General features: G+C 40.3%; 1 protein-coding gene across 4 annotated transcripts; it reads right to left on the reverse strand.

Moving 5' to 3' along the window:
- Positions 1–599: 599 nt before the first annotated feature.
- On the reverse strand, positions 600–21,896 carry paxip1 (PAX interacting (with transcription-activation domain) protein 1). 4 transcript variants are annotated; one of them, XR_003833938.1, is made up of 24 exons: positions 21,681–21,892; positions 19,597–19,731; positions 19,203–19,246; positions 18,934–18,997; positions 17,709–17,819; positions 17,430–17,505; positions 14,504–15,025; positions 13,885–13,997; positions 12,831–13,716; positions 9,654–9,748; positions 9,366–9,461; positions 7,873–8,010; positions 7,160–7,281; positions 6,557–6,741; positions 5,874–5,917; positions 5,316–5,383; positions 5,086–5,188; positions 3,909–4,077; positions 3,718–3,818; positions 3,400–3,534; positions 2,540–2,615; positions 2,216–2,273; positions 1,973–2,033; positions 600–897 (listed from the first exon to the last, which is right to left on the reverse strand). XR_003833938.1 is itself a non-coding variant. In XM_029453704.1 (23 exons), exons 1-23 carry the CDS (start codon positions 21,759–21,761, stop codon positions 882–884), a joined length of 3,441 nt encoding a protein of 1,146 aa, XP_029309564.1. In that variant the 5' UTR covers positions 21,762–21,891; the 3' UTR covers positions 600–881. The 4 variants fall into 4 exon arrangements, 3 of the variants coding, with proteins under 3 accessions (XP_029309564.1, XP_029309563.1, XP_029309565.1); XM_029453704.1 differs by lacking the exon at positions 2,216–2,273 and having other exon boundaries at positions 21,681–21,891; XM_029453703.1 differs by lacking the exon at positions 2,216–2,273 and having other exon boundaries at positions 600–2,033.
- Between the last annotated feature and the right edge of the window lie 1,623 nt (positions 21,897–23,519).

Below are 23,519 nucleotides of genomic sequence, written 5' to 3' on the forward strand. Positions count from 1 at the left end.
AGAAAGGATGGTTGAGCCTCTTCTTGTCAACCGCACTTCAAAGTTTCAGTTTTGGTTCTTTGGCACTACGAGATGTTCAGACGAACAGGAGGAATGTGGAAGCACACGCACATGGAATATGTAGCACATGACCTTGGCTCAGGCTGTGTCTAATAGTCTGCTGTAGTTTTGAGGGCAGCACCGCAGGCGACGCTGCACACCCTACTCCCACCCTGCACCCCCACCCACACATGACCCCAGGCTATCTGTCTGACAGCCAGCAATTAGAACTTCACCAGTAACTACCCCAGAGCCTCATTACTAGTTAATTAAATCAAATCTATCAGGAATTATCTGCTTAAACCTGGGAGGAATACCTTCAAGAAAGCTTTCAAACCCTCAAAAGAGCAGAGACGGAGCTTTTGTTCTGAATGTGACCTTTTCTTTAAGTGTTGGTAGTTTGACCTGTGAACATAGCTCAGTTGATTCCCAAAACTTGGTGCATTTTTTAGGTTTCTTAATTGAGGCTTTTTTCACATGCTGAAGACACTAACTATGCTTAAATATAAAACATATTGGAGACAATGACACAACAGGATTAGAAAGCAAACACAGCCAAATACATTTTTCACAAACATGTAGTTTTTATTCCAAAAAGCAGCGTGTACGAGCTGAAGCCTTTACACATTCAAATTGAACAACAGGAAAAAGGTTAAAATTCTCCATAATTTAAACATTCATTTCAGAAAAATAACATCCATTTATTTATTCTTAAAACAGGTAACAAAATCTACAAAATGACTGGAGATCTATGCACAGAAATAAAAACATAGAAAAGTCAGTGTGGACTGTACACAGGTGGCTTCCTGATCTCTTCCTCCTCTTCACGTCATCCTTCACCATCAAGTGAACTTATACGTGTGCCTGTCAAGGAAACGCACTTTTGTCCACAGCACATGTAACTGTTGTCACAGTAACAAAACATTAAAGGGTCTGAAGGGTACACAGCAGAATCAATATTCCATTAATATTCACGTTTACATGTAGCTGTCAAAATAAGATTTTTTTTAAGGTACGCGTGTCTCCCTCCGAACAGAAATTAAGTTTGTGTCCACAGAGTTGCTTGTAAACAGAAAACTGCGGTAAAATTCCACAATATGAGATGATGAGCTGTATACAAGTCCAAAGAATGCTCCGGAAACCTGAATATCGGCATGTCAATAAGGCCTGATTATTAACATCCAAACGAAATGTGCCATTTACATGACCCGTATCAAATTGGGAATAACAGTGTGCATGTAAACGTAGGCATTGATTTTAACGGGTTGAACTAAATATTAGAAACCCCTGTATAACACAAAATAATTACAAACTAGAAAACATTATAACCTTCATGAGTTATTGGACTGCATTAGCTTCAGCTAGGTGGGCTAATTAAAGTGGAGCGTATCTAACATTAATGATGACTGTTACTAGTTTTATAATGCTGGATGGAATGTTCCTGCATTGTAATACCAGCACCTGTAGAAACTGACTTTTTTCAATATGATGAAACAATTAAATTTGAAATTCAAGTAAATATGCACTGATGATGATTCTGTCATGGTGTGATATTAAGAAGACATGTGGTGTCTGAGCAGCGTGTGGAAACACAGTTTAGACTGAGAGCAGCTCTGTGGCTCTGCAACTCATCCTCACACAGATCAACGTGCTATATTCTCTCCACAGCCGACCTCTTGCGTGCGTGCGTGTGCGTGTGTGTGCGTGTGTGTATGAGAGAATGTCTTTGTGTACATATTGTATCCTTTAGAATAGTTACTTAAAGTGCAAACGGAATACATACAGACTACTGTTGGTACTATAGGTAATGAAAGCTGTGTAGGATAATGATGATGTGTAAAAATACTATGGCTCCACTAACTGTAATCCATCGGTGCCAACATGCTAAAGCAGCAGTTAATGTACTATGAGCTGTCATTGCTGTAAAGGATATGAGTCATAGTCCAGTTTCTGTGTGAGAACTCCTGTCAGGATGAACTCAGCGTTGTGGACATCTGGAACAGAGACAGCATCAGAAACACTTTAGCACGTCTGCGTTACGGAACGTCTTGCTTTATATTTTGGCGCCCATGTTAACAGCATGGTCGTGTGAGCAGTGCAGCGTGGCGGCTGCGTCTCTTCGAGAGATTCAAGGTCTTTTGTATTTTTTCAGGCTGCGGTTCACTGGAAAAATTACCTTCTGACCGTATGTTGACATCATAACAGCAACATTAAGTCAGTTCAAATGTCCATATCTGTGAAATAGGTCACAGACATGTAATAAATATTTACTTTAAAACGTAGCACTTCAAAATAAAAGCCCAATTTTTTTTTTTTTTTACATGGACAGAATCTAGTCATTTGTTAACAAGACTTTTATTCTGAAATATATGCAGGACAGTGTTGTGAATGTGCAGTGATATGCATGGCTCTACAGCGGCTTTATGAAACTCAATGTAGAAAGAAAGGCTGGCAGTGACGCAGCAGAAACACTGCCTGAGAGTGTGTGTGTGTGTCTTACCAATGTTTTTCAAGAAGTACTCTCTACATAGGTGCAGGTCATTGTCACAGGAAATTAAGATGATCTCTGGAAGGTTCTGCAACAAAAGAAATGTTAGAAATGTGTAAATTAATAAGCAGAAATAAGGTCGATACGGCCCAAATCTTTTGTCACGGTATATGTCATTATATCGCAGTAACGGTATATATCACGATACAGTAATTGTTCTGTAAATTCAATTAATAAATGGTTTAAAAATAACCATACCGTACTTCATGACATTTGATTATTTTATCTGCATCACTTGCGACAACACTTGAAAACAAAACAGTAAAACAAAAATTCTGTCAAAATGGAAGCTTTGAGGTTCCTGAGAACAATAATTTAAGTTACAGGTTTTAAGAGTAACAGTTGCAAATAAATAGATGTCTTCATTCAGCGCAATGTAAACATCACACAAATGTCTACTACTGAAAAAAAGTAAACAAAATACAATGTGAATGGTTGCTAATCATATAACCAGAGTTCATCCAGATTTTACAATCTCACTCTCCTCCTATATGTGCGATGAAGTCACGCGAGAATCACGAGAGGACACGCCCTATAATCAGGCATCAGAGGTATTTTAGTGTCTGTAAAAATGCTTATTACTGATGTTTTAGTCTGTTTTAGTTTGAAACCTGATATGCAAATTATTATTATTATCATCATTCCTTGATAACATCACCTGCCATCCATTGAATAAAAATGTATTTTAGGAACCTATAAAACTGTAATTATACCAACCTAATTTAGTTGCATATTAAAAACAAGAACAGCCCGTGTTTCTCAGGACACACCAGTGGACAGGTGCTTTAAAGAATTGCAGGTATTTGAAGCACCTTGTTCTGTTTATGCTCCATGATCTTTCTGTAGGAAGGCTGTTTGGTCAGCAGCTTTCCTCCAGCACTCTCTAGGATGGGCTTCATGGTGCTGAGGCTGGGGCAGATCCCCGGGGTGAGGTAGAAGTACTTCCCCTAAATACCCCATCACATCAAACAGACAGGCAGTGAAGCACAGATACAAAATACATTCATCAGAACCAATCCAAGTTCCCTTACTTTCACTGCTGTGTAACGTCTTTACAGTATTTTACCAGTGAGAATAACCTCCATTAAAAAAACTGCTTTCAGAGTCAACCTGTGTGAGTGTTGTCTAACCTTGAAGAGCGGAGCACTGTGGGCTCTTTTCAGTGACTCCTCCAAACTGAAGCCAAACAAAACCTCTGCCTCTGCATCCCTCAGAGTGTAGCTCTGCTCATCTGCAACATAAAGAACATATATTTTCAATATATATTATACTTTGTTTAATTTCATACAACCTAATTCTTTTCAGAAGAACTAACACATACCCACAAACTTCTGGCTCCTCCAGCTTTCCTCCAGCCACTCTGGGCTGATGATGTGTTTGACCACAGACATGGCAGTGAGGAACTTGACGGTGCGAGTCACCTTACCAGCCACCAGGTGAGACACTTTCTGACTGCCGTCTGCTACTTCACCACCTAAAGCATGTAACCTCTACAGGGGGAAGAGATGAGGACCCCATCAAACACACAGATGCAGAACTGATGTTAACAACAAACATATGTTGTTTACGGAATAGAATGCTCGTGACCTCTAGTGATGTCACCAATACTAAGTAACGATACTGAACAATGGTGCTGAAACAATACTAAACTAAATACATCTTCAATGAAATCTTAACTATTTCATTTTAATGTCAGATATCAGGGCAAATTGCTCATCTATGGTTATATTTATTGGAGTAATGTTAATAATGTATCATGTATTATTGGTAGTTCCAAAACAGGCCGTTTCCACTTAGACATTACTCCAGCAACCTCTTTCTTTTATTTTTAAGGCAGGGGTATTATGTTTGCTAAATGTACTTATTTATTGGCTAACCTGTCATGTTTTGTACTCCTTGGTGTCTGTCACTGAGGACCGTGGCAAGCGTTTCCTCCCTTTCACAAAACTGTTTTGCAGCACTTAATGCATCACATCACCATTAGTGCAGGCAAAGTAGTCCCACCATAGACTCCAGCAGTCCCTTTTGTTAAGCAGTACAGGGCGTGGAGGTATAATTATTTCTGAAGATGATACACTGTTTGTCAGTAGCAGAAGACATGTTGATCAGAGGCATTGCTTCTCTCTCTTTGGAAGCTGAAGCTGTATGAATGCACAGGCTCGTCTCTGCAGACTGCACAAGCACATGACTCTGCCACCTTGCCAGTAGTGCCACCTAGTGGATATTTAGACAAAAACATTTCCTCCTCTCTTGACCTACGACAAGTATGGAACGTTGGGAAATTCTTAGACGCATTTGACATAAAAGTATGGAAAAAGAAGCTACATTTCAGTATACTGTGTAACACCAGTGAGCTCATTAATGCAGCTGATGATCAGCATCCTGTCTGATGGTGGCTCACTGTCCCGTTTAAACAGCTTTGTGAAGTCTGGTGCTAATTTGGATACAAGTGAAAAGAAAATGTGGGGTGTGTGTGTGTGCGTTCCAGCTGACTTTACCTTTGTGTACTGCTGTACTTGTGTAGGCTCAAAGCCTGTGAACATGACTCGAGGAGTAGACTCTGGAGGAAGCTTCTTATTGGGGGACTGGATCTCCTCCAGCCTGCACACACACACACAATCATACTTTTTGTCCAGAATATAGCACATAACATGGTAATCTGGAGAGCTGATGTTCGGTCCAACTCATATTGATAGTGACAAACCGCCTGTCCCCAGAACTGCTGTACCTGGCCTTCTTGTTTGCAGGCTGGTTGGTGGAGTCGCTTATCTTCTGCTTCTGGAGCAGCTGGAGACTCTGAACACCACACAGAACAGACACATGTCAGATGAGCAGCACAAACACAGTGCAGCATCTATCAATCACTGCCTGTTTGGTCTCTCTATCTGTACGGAACAACTTTCAAGTATAAGCTACATGTCAAACACTAAAAAGCATTGCATCAAATCCACAGACTGTGGGTCAAACCATTTCCTCTTCTGACGCTAATCTAACAATTTATGAAGGGCAACATAATAAACATCAGGACAAAAGTGTGGGGAGGAGTTTTGTCAACAGCAGGCCGTCTACAAGCAGAGATGAGTTGCTATATTCCAATTGCAGAAATATTACATCAATTATGTTACTAAGGGGCACTAGTGCAATCTAGTGCCCCTTAGTGCTCTGGTTTGTAGCTACAAGAGCAACTGAAACAGAATGAGCTGACTAATGGCAGAGTTGTTTTTTTGATTCACCAAACAGCAAACAAGTGTGAAGCACACTGTGGCATTGTTCAACTCAAACTCACCGCCAACGCTTCAGAAGATACTTTGATCGGCGTTCTCCAAGCAGCTACGGAGAAAAACAGAAGCAGAAGAAGGAAACTTTTATTGGGATCATCCACCATGATGTGCAGTAAAGAAAAGTAACACACACCAAGGATTCTCTTACACAGGAGTGTGTGTAACACAGCCTGGTTTATCGTGCTAATCCTAATCAATCCATCAAATTCAATTTGATTTCGATTCTTTGGGTCAAGATTCGATTCAAAATTGATTCTCGAATAAAAAGGATTACCAATTCCACTGTGCGCTAAAGGATGTGTGGTAAATGATGGCATGAAAGCAGTTTAGTGTACATAAGATTATAGTTTTTATATTAGAAAACAAATCTAATTATTGCAGTAATGTAAACACACAAAGGCAAATGGATACAGCTTCAGCTTCCAATGTTACAAAAGGTAACATTTACTCATGCTAAACTTTTTAGTTTTTCTCAATTCTTAGAGACTTCAATAAATACCAGGTTCAAGTTACAGAAAAAAATAAATGCTGTCTGTTACATATATACAATTGGTTGTACAATTGGTATTTTGTGTGATTCTTCAACATCACTTTGACTTGGTGTGTAGGGTTGCTTTCCATCAGTAGCAATATCTTGCAACATAAAACAAGTGTCTGTGTTAATGACGGTATATTTAAGTGGACTCACCCAGCAGGTTCTGGACCAGCTGTGGGTTAGGTACCAGTGGTTCAGGGTGTGTGTAGATGCAGTATCTGCTGTGCTGAATCTGCCTCAGTGCTTCAAAGTTGCCCAGCAGGATATCACACAGCCACTGGGCATTCACACAGGGGATCTTCCACTCCTTGGCCTTCTCATATTTAAGCCCACTGGGTCTGAAGAGAGATCAGCAAGATGACCATATCACTAACACTGTACTGGTACTGAAAACATTCAGAATTGAGGGTGCAAATCCTAATATTTGATAAACACATAGATTTCAGTTTGCTCTCTTCAATGTGAGATTCTACAGTGAGGCATCACTGGATAGATCTTTCAGTTCTATAGCACTAATTCTATACAGCAATATGTTGCATGGAGTATCCAAGAGAAGCACATTGGATCACAATAGTAAGAGCCAGGTTTCGATGCTCTGCCACAAGTAGGGATGCACCGATACCAACACTGACATCAGGTATCAGTGACACTGGGGCCGATACCCAAAGCCCAAGTACCAGGATGGTATTGGGGGACTGAAAAAGTAGGATTAGTGCATCCCTAGCTACAAATACTACCCACACCCCCAAATCTTACTCTTTACAGATGAGGACAGTGTTACTGCGACACAGATATCCGGTGTATCTGGCACCAGCCAGGTAGGCCATCAACTTCAGGTCATCCCTGTCAGCATCCATAAAACCGGTCACTGATATAATCTGACAGCAACAGAGAAAAGGTTGGATTACGGAGATGACAGGCAGACGTCAGAAAATACAATGGTAAAAATGACATTACCAGACTGTAAAACAAACACAATATTAGAGTTTGGTGACATTAGGATTGCTCCTCTTCTCTGTATACACTGAGATAGGTTTGCTACTGTTTGTGGAGCAGGACCATAGCACCGGATAAAAAAAACTGCCATTGCTGTCCCCACATAAAGAGTATGTCTTCTTTTTCAAAAGAAAATCTAATAAAGATGGACTCAGATTATGTTCTTTCACATACCGCAGTGAAATTGAAGTGGTTCAGGTTTCTGCTTAGCGAAGCTATTTCTGGAAATTCAAAGATGGAGGAGACTTCTTGAAATCTCAAACTCATTTAGATTTGTATCTGGCTAAATAAGATGGGAAGTGTGACATTCCAAGACAAAAGAAAACATTAGCATAAAATGTCAAAAGGAAAAAAAGGATATTTCCTTGACATTTAAAAAGGTAATGTATTTTTATAGTCAGTGCCTTTATCCAGTACATCAACAGTTAACAAGCAGTGAACCAGTAGCTGATTGTTGTGGCCGTTGGACCTACATGCTGAGAGCAGGGTTTGGCGCCAGGGGGGAAGGCGAAGGGCAGATGTAACGTCCGATGAGGAGGAACCATCCTCTTCCTCTTTAGTACAGTGTTGAGCCAGTGGGCTGTTACACAGCGCTTCCCCTCTCTCAGTGCCTGGAAGAGAAAACATCACAAGCATCAACACCAACATAAAAAAAAAACAGCATGTTTTTGGCAAATTGAATCAAACTTTGTTAAAATAAACGAAATCAAGGCCAATGTTTGCTTCAGATTCATTAGACAGCACGTTCAGTGGACTCAAGCTAGAAATTCAACTTTCAGACACTCGGTCCCTCCCTTCTCCTGTCTGCATGTTTAGTGTGTGACCTCTTGATCTTCTGTACGGTCTCTTTCTCTTATAAGATGCCTGATGCGCTGGTACAAGTCACTGTACACAAACAGCTGCATCTCCAGTCATCCATCTGTCAAGCTTCTTACACCACTCTCATTGGGTTTATCTCTGGTGGGGGTGAGACCTACAGGTGGAAGATTGACCATCTGGTGACTGTGCGGTCAGAATGACTTGGAGCTCAACACTCAGAACACACAGAAAGTGGAGATGGTTGTGGATTTTCAGAAGAACGCCCCCATCACCCTTGTGTGACTCCCCAGTCAGCAGAATCCCCAGTGTTCTTCCACGTCCTGGGCGCCATCATCACCCAGGACGTGAAGTGGGAGCGGATCAACTCCCTCAAGTTCAACCTGCCAGAGACTATGATGGTGCACATCGAGTCCACCCTCACTTCCTCCATCACCATCTGGTACGCTGCAGCTCCAGCCAAGGACAAGAGCAGGCTGCAGCGTATCATTCACCCTGCAGAGAAGATGTTTGGCTGCACTATGTTGTCCCTCCTGGACCTGTACGCCACAGGACCCTGAGACGGTCAGGAAAGATTGTCTGACCCCTCCCAGCCTGGACACAAACTCTTCGAGACGGTGGTTGCGCTCCATCAGGACCAAGAATTCACGCCTAAAGAACAGTTTTTTCCCAACTGCAGGTTGCCTCCTCAACAAGGCCGGGGACCCCCATTGAAACTGACCCCCATCCCATTCCATAGACTAGACGTTACATTAAAGCAAAGTCTCCACATCTAAATTAATGTGTATTAATAGACAGTTTTGCAAATCTTGGTTTAGTTTTTCACATTACACATATTCTTCATACTGTGAACAATTGCACATTTCTTGGTCAGTATTGTACAGTGTAAAGCTCTTTTCAGTTCTAAACAAATATATTTTACATGTAACCTTATATCCATATATCCTTTTCTCTTACTATGTTCACTGTGACTGTTATGCACCTAAACACCAATGCAAATTCCTTGTATGTGAAAACCTAGTTGACAATAAATTGGATTGTGATTGTGATTTCTGTGAGTTTGTAGTGTTTACCACCATAAAACATGCAGTGTGAGTTGGTATAGAGTACTTAATGGGGTTGTGTATGTTCTGATAGCACACATTCTTACCTGTACATACATGTTGCTGACTTGACTCTCACACAGCAGGTGTGTGCAGCGGCTGGTCAGGGTGGGGTCAACAGCACCTCCACATGCCTGGATGACCTGAGGGAGGGGTTAAGTAAACATAAACTTTGCTGCTCAGCAATATTTATGTGTCTATTTAAACACATGTTGAATATCAACTTCCCAATGACTCACGTATGTGTCATCATAAGCACTCATAGCTGCTGGTCGTTTATCCCAGGCAGCTCTAAATGGTTGATGATTATTTTTTTGTGTGAATAATTGTCTTACCCTCTTCCACGTGGCCAGGAGTTGTTTGTCAGCCATTTGTTCTGGGTAATCAGCAATAGCAAACACACAGCCTAACAGGAAGCCATCCTGTGGAACTGAGAAAGAGAATAGAGAGAAGGTAAAGGTCAATCTTCAGGTTCAACAAAACCATGTCCAGACCTTTTCAATGGATTTACAAAGGGAACCGAGTAGAAAGGAAGGGGTAGTTAGCAGTTACTGTCGCCTTAACTTTGTATGCGGTCGCTCATTTTAAATGTATATATTGCCAATCACACAGCACAGCTGTTGTCATTACCCTGCATTTACACAATAAGTCACAACAGTGCTTTGTATGGATGTAGTCCAAGTCATTATTTTGCAAGTAAAAAGTAATAACACTTTCATACAGGACACAAGAATGACATGGTTCTAATAAACATAAACTGCTAACAGTGACAGTCAAATCTGAGAATTACATCAAATCTTTGTTGCAGTTACAGAAACTTTTAACATCTGAATCATTATAAATGCATTTTCATTCCTGACAAAAACATCGGTTCTCCAATGCAGGGCAGAATCCGACCCGGGGGTCAGCTGATGTGTCAGTCTCAGATCTTGACACTTGAGTCCCAAATCAAGATAAGCAAGGCTAAATCCTCGGTCCCCTCCTCTTCATCCTCTTCATCCTGTACATCCTTCCCCTCGGACACATTCTGCGCCAACATGGCCTCCGTTTCCACTGACACTCAACTTTACCTCTCCTCCAAAATCATCACACCCAGTACCTGTCTTAATATTAAATCATGGATGCAACAAATACTCATTATCATACCAAATTTCCCCACTGCTCCACCCAGTCCTTCTCACTCACCATCGACGGCTCCAACATCAGCTCCTCCACCCAGGTCCACCAGCTCAGAATCATCCTCGACCCCACCCTCTCGTTCATCCCACATGTCAACCACATCACCAAAACTGCTTTTTTCCACCTCAGGAACATTGCCCTCCTCCGACCCTCCTTGTCCTTTACCACTGCAGAAACACTCATCCATGCATGTTTGTATGCTTGTACGAAATGTTTCTCTATTGTAAAGCGTCTTTGTATTACTTGAAAAGTGCTATATAAATTAAACATATTATTAGGACCTGAGCACCGTCGGAGTCGGCCCGAGGACCTATTGAAATTGCTACAACTATTTTACGTTGGCTTGGGCGTAAAAAAATTGTGGTAGCCACTCCCACTCAACGTAAAATCCCCCACTTTTAAATTTCACTGAGACTCATGAAATTTGGTAGGTATATGTATCATGTGGAGACATACAAAAAAGCGTCTTGGGGTGTACCATAAACCCAACAGAAAGTCGGACATTTTGAATTTCATGTGCAATTTTGCTCTTGGCCTGAAGAAAACCACAAGCCAATATTGAAGTCATAGCGCCACCTACTGGGAGCACGAAGTAACAGGTTGTGTAATTTTAAGACCTACTTCTCACAGATTAAGCAGATCCATCTGAAATGTGGTCAGAAAAGCTTTAAGAGGTGGATGATGCTTCATATTGAAAATTGTAACGTTTTGTTGAACGGCTTGGTTGTGGCGGCACAGCAAATTTTGAAGTTTCGCCATGAAAAAAAGATAAGAAAGGTAAGTCATCTCTACATGGGCAAATCTTTTCAAAAATTCATATGTTTGATGAGGGTCTGGGCCTGAAGACATCTACCGGCCAAATTTTAATCATAGTTATAGCGCCACCTACGGGACACAGGAAGTTACAGTTGCTATACTTTGGCATTCTGCTCTTAGACCCTCATATTTCGTCAGCTCAAAGCTTTTGTGAAACGCCATTCACGTGGCGACGCATCACTCGCCATCAAACAGGAAGTAATTTTTTAGGTTCTAAAGATGCCTGAAAACGCATAAAACTTGGCACACACATTAACAGTGTTAAAATGTTTTAACTAATAAGGTTATTGTGCTTGGTTGTGGCAAGTGGACTCATAAGTTTTAACAAAGAATCTTAAAAAAAGTCTCTTTGGGGCTATTGTCTTAAACTAACAGGCAGTCGGCCATTTTGAATTTAGTGTGATTTTTTATGTGTATTTTTGGCCATTTTCAGGTTTTGTACTTTAACAAACTCCTCCTACAGATTTTATGCAATAGACTTATTAAAAGTTAAAAGTTATTGAAATCTTTCTATTTCATGGAATGCCCTTGCAGTGGCGAGCTAGCCATTTTGCACAATTCTCCGTGAAAGGAAATTGGTGTAACTCCAATGTGCACTGTCTAAACGGCCCCAAATCTCAAAAGGTCAACATTGTATCATAACGCACCTACTGGCAACAGGAAGTCAGCCTTATGGGTCTAACATCATCCGATTTACATGAAAATGTAATTATGCGGTCTACACATAATGTTTGTGTTTGTAAAGTGTGTGTTCCCCAGAAAAGAAGATTTGCAATTTGTCATTTCCAGCGCATAACGCTCCCTTCATTCCCCTCGTTCGCCCGGTCTCTAACGGCCACAGCAATACACTGCAGCGTCAACCGGCATCGCGCCATGAATGTGCAAGGGCCCAAATATCGCTGCTTGCCGCTTTAATTATCATTATTATTTATTGCGTCCACAGCTTTTATGTTCACCTCAAAATGTAATGCTAAATTCAAATCTAAATACCAACAGAGTAATAGTAATATTTCACTCTGGACCAATGTGTTAATATAAAATATATCCAGCAGGGCTCATTGCGCCATTGCCCGGTTCAATTAAAATGCCACAATGGGCTACTAAACCTAGCAACTCACTTGCCCAATCGGGCCAGTGGTATAAAAAAAAAAATTAAACACAAAAAATTATTTCGGAGCTGATGATGGAAGTAGCTAAGGAGTAAGTCATCTCACTCTCTACCCATCTCTGTTGAGAGTTGCACATGCGCAGTCCAGATCGGGGACTCGCATAAAAAATGGTGAAGCTCAAGCATTTCAATTATCCTGGAAACAGGAGTTTAGTGGGTGGAGGGTGAGGGCGAAACTCCAGATTAATTTATAGTTCAGATAAAGATTAGACATGACAATTAACTTTAGTCTTTGTTGTAAGTAAAAACTGACTTTGGGCAAGTATATTTTTGATTCACTTGCCAGGCAAGGTTGAACCCTGAGCAGCCTGGAGTGACGATTATCAACCACCACGCTGAGTGTACTCACTTTCTTGTCCCGGCTCGTGTCCAAACAGCTGGGAGATGTGAGGCGGCTGCTGGAGCTGAGGCTGCAGTGCTGTCTGCTGATGCTGCTGCTGCAGGTTGTGCTGGTTCTGGTGCTGCAGAGCCTGCTGTTGCTGATTCTGTAGGTGCTGCTGCTGCTGCTGCATCTGCTGCATGTGTTGCTGCTGTTGTAGGAAATGCTGCTGCTGCTGCTGCTGTAGATGCTGTTGGTGTAACTGCTGTTGATTTTGTTGTTGCTGCTGTTGCTGAAACATCTGCATGCGCTGTTGCTGTTGGAACTGCTGGAGCTGTTGTTGCAGTGCCTGTTGCTGCTGCAGCTGCTGTAAACCAGGCCGTAGGAGCTGCTGGGGCCGTAGCTGCTGCTGCTGGGAGAACGCATGCTGCTGCTGTTGTTGCTGTTGTTGTTGTTGTTGTTGCTGTTGTTGTTGTTGTTGCTGCTGCTGCTGTTGTTGTTGTTGTTGTTGTTGCTGCTGCTGCTGCTGTTGCTGCGAAAACATCTGCTGTTGGTGCATTTGCTGCTGTTGTTGCAGAAACTGTTGCTGCTGTTGGGGCAATTGTGCAAACCCTTGTTGTTGTGGGACCTGTGACTGTTGCTGTTGTTGGTGATGTAGCTGCATCATCTGATGCTGCTGCTGGAGGTGCATCATGGGATGCTGTGGTTGCTGCTGTGGTAACTGTTGCTGTTGGGCTGCCTGCTGTGACTGTTGCTGTTGCAGTAACTGTTGCTGCTGCTCTGCTGTGAGAGGCTGGCTGGCCAGTTTGGACTGATTAAACAGAAGAGGGTTGGTACTGTTGGGGGTTTGAGCATGGCTCTGATTGGACTGCTGCTCCAATGGCTTTGTCTGATTTGCTGTCAGATTCTGGATGATCTGCAACAGAGGAGTACAATGAAAAATAAGTTAAAATGTAGAGAAAGCATAATGATATCAGTGTTGCCATCACTAGCCCATATTCAGTCATGAATTGTGGCCCTGCTCTTCCTCAGGTAGAAGTTGCCTCAGTAACAGCAGGTAGGGAGCACTGTTGGAATTTCTTACATGTGCTACGTTGGCGGGTCGAGTGGCTGGCTGCATGTCAGAGTTGTTGGTGATGTTGCGGAGGGTCCTAGCAGCCGGGCTCCACCCAGGGATGCCCTCTGGAACTGATGCACCTAAAAAGCAGACGGAGGTGAAACCTTCAGTAACAGGATACTGGGTCAGAAACAACATTCCCATGAAACACATTCAGGAAAACAAGGACTGCTGTTGATCCCATTAACATTCTGGGAGAGGAGGTGGAGAAGAATCTTTCAATTCTGGACTGGAAATGCAACACAGAGGCTGTTTACAAGAAAAGGAAAAAACAGACTCTACTTTGTGGGAAAACTGAGTTTGTTTATTGTGTGCTGGGCTAGCAAATGGCCAGAGCTTGTTTTTTTGAATGGTTCAGATGGATGACATTTCCACTGCAGCGCGATGACTCCACAGACTTGGTTCAAACCTGAGATCATAGTCTGACACAGTCCAAGTCTTTGACATCTCTTCCACCTGTCAGATGGTTGTTACCATACAGTGTAGAAAGACTTTTAATGTAGGCCTAATGGTGATATAGAATTGTATCAAGGAGGAAGTGTGCAGCCTTGTGGATGAGGTTAATGAACTTTGCTGACATACTGACCTTGCTGTGTGGTGTGACTGATGGCAGCAGCAGCAGAGCGGGCCTCTGCAGGCATGGCTCCCCCACTGCTCGGAGGCACAGTGGCACACAGGTTTATCAGTCCACTGCCTGTCGATGACACTGGGTCTTTGCAGCCGGGTGGCCCACTTCGCCGTCTGGCAGTGCCGGTCGGAATAGGGGGCGTCGGCGTAACGACTTCTGCCGGCGTCCAGTTGAGGTTGGTGCCCTCCTTTTCTGTGGCGGAGTCATCGTCCGAGTCGTCAAACATGCGCTCGCTGCGGCGGTCAGGTTTACGGGGAGAGGTCGGGGACACAGAGTTCAGTTTTTTAGGACCTGGTCGTCTGCGGGGACTGGATTCCTCACCAGACGAGCCGCCGCTGGACAGCCTGGATCGCCGGGGGCTGTAGCTTCCATCTGAATGGGAGTGCTGGTCATATGAGTCTGCTTCACTCTCCTCCTCTTCGTCAGGCTCCACGTACGTGAGTCTGGGGTGATAGAGCACCTCATCCTTCCTGCTTTTGTCTGTAAAAGGTGGAAAGAGGGGATGAGTCATTTGTTTTGAATCAACTGACTGGATTTGATCTCATCACAGTGATTAGCTAGAATATGTTGGAAATATATATATGTATATATATTTTAATTGTACCTTCACTTCACTTCACTTAAAATGCACCCTTAAAATAAAGGATTTATAGTTATACCTTTAGACTCCTCTGACTGAAATGCCATGTTTTAATTCCTATTAGTTTGTTTTTCTTTGACAGACAATTTATATTTGCTTATATACATAGTTCTAATGAGAAAGGATGACAGCATGACATTAAAAACCGTTGACGTACATATTCATGAAACGTATTAGAACTGCTTCTTTTGAGGTTTATGTTGTGCTTAAGATTGAAGAGAAACTGTACATTAAGCTACATGTTCATACTGTGTGTAGTGCAAGTGTACAAAACATGTCTGTTGTGTCATTAACAACATCTATCTTTTTCGCTCAACCAAACGCTCCGCACACTTGACTTTTTGTGATTATTTTATTCATTAAACTCAAGATGCCAGGAGACGCAGCCTATAGTTCACTGATAATGCTACATTGTAAACAACAGAAATCCATGTTAAAATCTGCAGGAGTACAGCGAGTTAACGTTAGCTGTTAGTGAATGTTTTAATGATTATTAAAATAGTTCATATTTGTTCTGTCAATTGATGAATTTATTAGATTACCAATTCTTCTCTGTACTATAGAGTAGAGCTACCATGATTAGACAATAAATCAACCAAAAAATTATCTGCTTTAATTTTAGTCATTGATTCGTCGTTTTAGTTCAAGCAAAAGTGCCAAATATTCTGTGGTTGCAGCTTCTTCAGGTTCAGAATATTTGATCTTTTTCTTTGACAAATATGATACTAAACCTCTTACCGCGTGGGCCCACGGGCCCAGCAGGAGTTTTATTTTGCCGTGTGTTGTGTACAGTCCACCATACTGGATGTGGTACCCATGCCACATCTTATTAGAAAGCTTAGAATCTCATCTATTTAGATTTTGAGATCACAATCCCAACAGCAGGTACAATCAGCTCCTCAAAATAGCAATTAAACTCAAAAATCTAAATCATAACTTTGAGCCAACTCACCTATGAAGCCTCATAATAATCCTGTAATCAGTAATAATCCAAAAAAAACACTCCTGTGTCATTGCCAAAGGTCCAAACGATCGTTTCCGGTAAAAAAGATATTGATCGCCAACATCGTCACGTCCATAAAAGACAGCTGTTGCAATCTTTGAAATCAGCTGATCGATGTGTGAGATATTCTGTTTATACTCTGTAAAAACGTTACTCCCGCTGGCTGCAGAACTGACCGCCTGCTTCCCAAATGGAGACTGGCCTCTAATCGTTCGATTGACACCTCATTTGAGCTAATTGGAGCTTCCATGCCTTATCAACAGCCTTCAATAGCCAATGAATGTCATCTTGATAAGGATGTGCCAGCCCTTCTTTTGTTTACAGACCGAGCCTATAGCAACCGAGTCTCCCAGTGACTGGCGTATTGTGTAGCCAATGAAACGCTGAGAAATTTGATGCGCTACTTCATTGGTTTATTTTTTACAAATGTTATTTTGTTTTGCAAAATTGTATTTATTATTATATATTATTATTTTTTTAAACACACAAATATTGTAAAAAATGATTTTATACTTCACTTACTGTGTCATTACTAATGAGAGGGAAATATGGGTATATAATAGTTATTTGTGAGCAATACAAATAATATTTGATCAATAAATATAATATCTCCAAATTGCAGTTTGGTGTTACTCTAAAAACCTGTCTAATATGTTGTGTTTTTGTTCTGAAATTTGCATCTGCACTTGGTAATACTTGATGCTATGTTCCTATTGTGTTTTCCAGCTCTTACCTACCAGCTATAGACATCTTCAGGCATCTTTTTCAACAAAAGAATTCAGACGGAGTTTATTTTCTTCAACTTCAGTATATTCAGACCACTATTACTCAGTGCCAGAAGCACTTAGAGTAATTCTGACTGTTTTGCATATGGTGCAAATGGTTGAAGAGCAGCTTTTAATATACTTTAGGTATGTCCTTTGTAGGTATTTTCGAGTAAATTACACCACCCCTTAAGAGGTTAAGGATTAAGCTGTTGGTGGAATCAAACAAGCAACCTGAGTACATGGGCAGTGGGAAACTTTAACAGGCAATTCTATTTTCTGACATCTTTATAAACCAAATAATTAATCAATTAATTGAGACAATAGTCTGCAAAATAATCTTTAGCTGCAGCACTACTATGGAAACATCCTCAAAACTCAGTCAGCACGTCATATAATCAAATTTTAGATTCTAAATCAACCAAACTGAAAAGTGAAATGAATGCATTAATACATCAGAGACAGCACTAACATTACCTTTAACAGAATGTGTTATCCAGTCCGGGGTGACGATCTTGATGCCCGGGTGTTTCAGGGCACACTCAAACTTGGCCTGGAGTGCAGACAAAAAGAACCACAAAATACACTGTATAATTACAAGTAGCCATAATGATGTCAAGCTTTCATTTCCACTTGTTGCATAGTTGAAAGAGCCTGAGATCAGCACTGATGGTAAAGACAAATAACTCTCTCAGCAATAACATGCAGCGTGGAAGTGGTAAAATGGTAAATATCACACACAGAGCAGGAACTCACCCCCTTTGGCTCCTTCACTACTAAGTGGGTGACCTTCTTGTTGAGGTTAAGTTGACATTCTCCTCCATAAAAGGTTATGTACGCCCACAAAGCGTTGAGATCATCTGGAAGCTGAGTACACACACATACACACACACACACACACACACACACACACACACACACACACACACACACACACACACACACACACAAGTAGAGGGCCTCCATCACCTTAAACTGTGATTTATTTTCCCCAAGTTATGTAGAAGTAAAGCGACATTGTCCATGTCTTTACTTTAGAATAATTAAACTATAAAGTCAAACTGGATCTTTCGAGATAGTAATAGGACAAACCGGACGCAACCAATCTACCTGAGTGTTGCTCATATAAAAGAGCACCGTTGGCGTTATGGGGCAGCGCCGAGAGAGGATGCTGTTTTCGTGACGGTGCCAAAATCCGAAGCGAGACTGTGCAGTGCCAAATTATCTACCGAGACTGAAGAGGTCAAACGCTGAAAGTTTTAGCTGGAGATACTGTTTACCTGCTGGAGGTCGCTGCCGCTACTAGTTTGATTGACGCTGGATTTGTGACGTGATGATGGTAGCGCGCTTGTGTGTGGCTCGGTGAACTGATGTTGTACATGTTTACAGAACGGCTCGTTTACTTTCTTATATTGTTTGTGGTTTAAAAATGACTGCATAATTGTATTTAATTAAAAATGATGAAGTACTTAAAGTTAAAATGCCGTTAGAAGTATAAATTTACTTGGTGAAATGAAATGCATTACCTGTTAAAATTATGGCAGCAGTTGTGCATTCGTTATTTTCATTTAGTGGGAGTGCATTTGTTAATTAATTAACGAAGGTTCTAATGAAATAGAAATATTTGAAATTACAAATGTGTATATTTAATTATTTGAGTTGGCGTGTAATGTATATTAATTTTCTTTTCAGTTTTTTTTCTATTCAAAAGGTTTTTCACCTAAATGCCTAAACATCAATTGCTAATGGAAAATGGAACTGTCTGAAACTATTTGCTGAACCTGCAAAAAATAAAAGGAGGAAAAAAGTGAAATAAAGCAGTTTGGTCTTTGAGTGAAATTTCAGGTAGATGCTTCCATCCCTTTCAAGTAGGGAAGCTGCACATTCTGAAAAGAACTTGACAACTGTGTGCATACATCTAGATTTCTTGAAAACACACACTCACTCACTCTCACACTCTCTCTCTCACACACACACTTACCCTGGGAAGACAAGCTGTCACACCAAAGAATATCTGTCCTGATTCTGGGGAGAATCCAGTAACTCTATGGTGTTCATAGTTATGGAAAAACGAGGAACATGCCGCTCTTATTGAGACATTAGGATGAATTTCGCACATTCTATAATCCTTTGGGCCAATGAATAAAACACTTTTTTTAATTTCTGGAATTCTAAACATTAATATTCTGCTGTCATTACCACTGTTGTTTTTCAGAACATTTTTAAATGACACCCCTTTGAGAAGGATACGGTAACAGGTCTCCACATCTGACTGAGAGGATCACCCAGGACGGCTGGAAAACATGAAGAGAACAATAAATTAAAGCAAGTTGATATTTACTTCTCAATGCTGCTGTTACTGTTTGACTGGGGTTAAAAATTAACATTAAGAAAACTAACAAAATTATCACTTCTCACATGCTGTGTTTTAACAATTACAGGAATAGTTAGAAATATGCTTATTCTTAATCCCTGTTTCCAGTCTTTATGCTAGAATACACTGACTGGCTGTAAGGCCAATTTGTACCCAAAATAAAAAGGAAGCAATGGTCAAATAAACAAAACAAAAAGCATAACTATATGACAAATGAAGAAAAATGACAGTAAGCCTAACCTGGTTAAGTGTGAACAAACTCTGCCTTACCTTGACAACAGGTAGGTCAAAGACCTCTCTTGACTCGCCCACCTCGGGGTTGTCCCCGTCCTCTGCAATGATGTGAGTGGCCAAAGCATTGTAGGACACCTCCTTCCCTTTCCCCGCCTTCAGCAGCTGCACCACCTGGAGCATCCAGAGAAGGTTCAGTCAAATTCTACTTAAATCCAGACTACAGCCGTAAGAAAAATGCAGTTTTCAGCCTCTTAAATGTATATAGTTTCCAGCTTTCCTCCTTCATATATCATATATGTTGGACTAATAAAATAAGACATAAAAGGACATCACCTTGGACTTTGAGAAACTGGGATGGACATTGTTCACTATTTTCTGATATTGTATAGTCCAAACAATTAATAGAGAAAATAATCAGCAGATTAATGGATTATGAAAATAATCCTTATTAGCAGTCCTGGCCAAATATCATACAATATAAAATTAAGAGTGTAGGCATGACAAGACTTGAATCACTTGTAGAAGCTACTTTGTATAGAACACCACTAACTAACTGAGATGAAGTTCAGTTCATTGCAATATTCTGAAACAAATAAATCACTAGGCAGGGGTTGGAGAATGATAACTATAGAAGGTTTTAAAATAAAATTACGGCTATAAATTAGTTTGAGGAGGTGCTAGTTGCCACAGACATCTTGCATTTACACACATTACATAAATAACCATGAAGCAAAGAAATTATCAATCACACTCACAGAATCCTGATGGCAGTGACTGTCTGTCAAACCCATTCAGAAATATAGAGCATATCCACTGAATTTAAGAAAGCACTAATGGATTTCAAAGGCTGCAGCATTTCAACACAGCATTTGTAAAAGAAAGTCAGTATTCAGTAGAATCCTGTTCAAACACTGATATTTCTTAGATATATAATTCCTTTGTCATTTCTGTTGCAAGTTTCACTCATTCTGACATTGCTTCAGTACAGTTAACTCATAACCTGCTTTTAATGGTCTCATTTGAACACGGCATAAATAGAATTCCTCAGCAAAAAGACATTACATCTTAGCTCTAAAACAGTCAGTGTTAACACTGAAATTAAAAAAGTCTTCAAACTAAGGGAAGACAAATAAATGGCAGTGAGTGTTTTTTTAACCAGACAGTCAAGTGCACTGGATTAAAAGTGGAATTGTGCAGATATTACACAACCAGAAAAGTATATGATTCATTACCTTTGAAACATAGTTCCTACAGAATGCAAAATAAGGTTACATTTTATGTGATAGGGCTCTTTAAACAACTATTGTAGTGTAGCGTTATGTTTTCATGTTATTTCACTTGAGCGATAACGTCACAGGGTGGTGCATCACTTGAAAACGTTGTTGCATGTCATTTATTGGTAAAATCATATTACTTAATGTGATACATCGAATCTGCTGTATATAAACACACTGAACGAGGTGCGACTGAGAATCACTATTTGGCAGGAAGTACAGCTCCGTGCCACAGGTCCCCAGCACCAACGAGGGAAATAGCAGTGATACATGCGCAGTAAGGAGCGCCCAATTTAGCAAACTGTGGATAGTCACAGGTTGATGCAGAATAACACCATGCATAATCCCATGCGCCTAAGTATTTCACTACCTGTCAGGACAGCACAGTATCAGTACTGATATGTTGAGCCGTCATGGTTTAGAAAAAGCAGGCTAAAAAACGCCAGCTTTATTACTAGCTGAGCAAAACCCGTGACAGATAAACCACAGGCAATAAGCTAGCAGCTAACCATCTGCAACTATGAAACTCATAGCTAATGCTAAGGAGCTGCATGCAAAGTAAAGTGCTAGGTTAAGTAAGCTTCTACACACAATATTCACAGTGAAGTCAAGTATCATAATCACAATCTAACACATAAATAACAGGACATAATAAAGGGATCGACCCAGTACTGTATGTGAATGTAATGTTAGCCAAAGAGCAAGTTCACTCATTTAGCATGTCAACCAGTTAGCTTTCTGGTTAGCTTCTCCTGTAGCACCTCATTTGGATTGAATGGTACTAGCAATTTAGCCTGCTACCAATTTAGCTACGAGAAGCTAACGTTTTCGTGTCCAGAGCCTCACCTTTTGGTCAATGTCCCCTACCACGTAGAATTTGACATCTTTGAAAAGTTCATCGGAAACCTTATTTTCCTCTTCAGACATTATTGTCCATGAATGTCATAGGATTATATATTGAAACCCTAGTCAAAAGCTGAAAGAGTAAAGTGTCTATGTTATAGCAGCTGGTTTAGACCGTACAGTAAACCGGAGACAGTCTAGCGCCAAATCGCTGAGCGCGCCTTGGACTAAAACATTCTGAAATACTGAGGGGTGTCCGTAATATATTATTATTTGTATATACATTTGTTTTTGTCTTTTATAACTCCCTTATGCATTGTATCGCCCAGTGTGGTTTTATATAAAGACGATTTAATCAAAAGCACCAATATAAGAGATTGAGGGGGACGGATTATTTTGTTAATGGACATTAAATCCCCCTATCATAAAAATGTATGTTTGTATCCAAATATGTAACCTAGATTACCTCAATCAAACAGTGAAGTGAGGACATTTTATTATTTCATTTCATTTGCAAAAAACAAAACCCAAAAGCTGCAAAAAAATTAATCAATGTTCAGTGTTTGGCAGCATAGAGGGTGCTCAGTACCAAGTTCCAAAGTGTGACGCAAGTAACCAAGGTTTTAGTTGAATAATGTAGCAGAAAATGAAATGTAAAATATATATTTTTTAATAGAACATTTTATTTAAAATATTGTAATTCATTGATAAGAATTAGTCAGAGGTAATAAGAAAAAATACTTTGAATGGCTAGAAAAATATTGCTGTATTGTTAATGGAATATTATGCACATATTCTAAAGGTCTACATTGTTGAAAAAGCAGCAGCTAATGTCAGAAAACTGTTTTTTTTTCTGAATTGTTAACAGATATCACACTCACACACACACACACACACACACACACACACACACACACACACACACACACACACACACACACACACACACAGGCATACACACACACACACACACTCCATCATATGAATAGACATTTGCAATAACCAATTAAATACTCCATGAAAACACTAGTATGAATGCCTTATCATGTATTTATTCCTTTTGCATATTTAGTGTGACTGTGTAAGTACAGTATGTATTTAAAATAGGTTTGTATAATATGTTTTTATTCAAATATAGAAACAAAATGATACTGTAATATAAACAAAAACATGTTTTAATTATTTTTTTAATACTGTATACATAACAACAAACACACAGTTAGATGTGTGGACCATAGCAAAATATACTGTATACAGAAAAAACATGAGGCTGTATCCTGGCTTCTGTTTCAGCACCTCATCAACATCACAGGCAATGTTCTCATGTCAATACTGTAAAAGCTGTGTAGGTAGGAATATAGTTCCCAATCCCAATATATACAATTCACTTGCAATACTGTACTACAGTGCATTGAGTACTGTATTCATATGCAGTACTACAATACTAGAATGAGAGTAGATTTCTACTGTGGACAAGCTCAAGTGTGGTTCATGTCTCTGCTCAGCCCGCATTAATGTTAGACCACGGCCAACCAGTGAGTGATTTTTTTGTTGTGAAAATGTCTACAAGATTAAGCTAAAACATAAATGAATAGGTTACATGCATACCCATAACTGTTGATGGCCAGTGTTGCAGAACCTTTATAGCTAAGTAAGCTAACATTAACAATGAAAAATAAATACAACCTTTTAAATCTGAATAATATTGTATACCGTACATTATAGCATATACTGATTTATTAAGACAATAATCCTGGATGTTTTTAGATAAAGAATCAAAAACAGGTTCTGATCATATTTAGGGAATGGACTTTGTTCTGCAGAACAAACTGCAAGGTGTTA

This window comes from Cottoperca gobio, chromosome 17, assembly GCF_900634415.1.
Source record: "Cottoperca gobio chromosome 17, fCotGob3.1, whole genome shotgun sequence".
Lineage (NCBI taxonomy): Eukaryota > Metazoa > Chordata > Actinopteri > Perciformes > Bovichtidae > Cottoperca > Cottoperca gobio.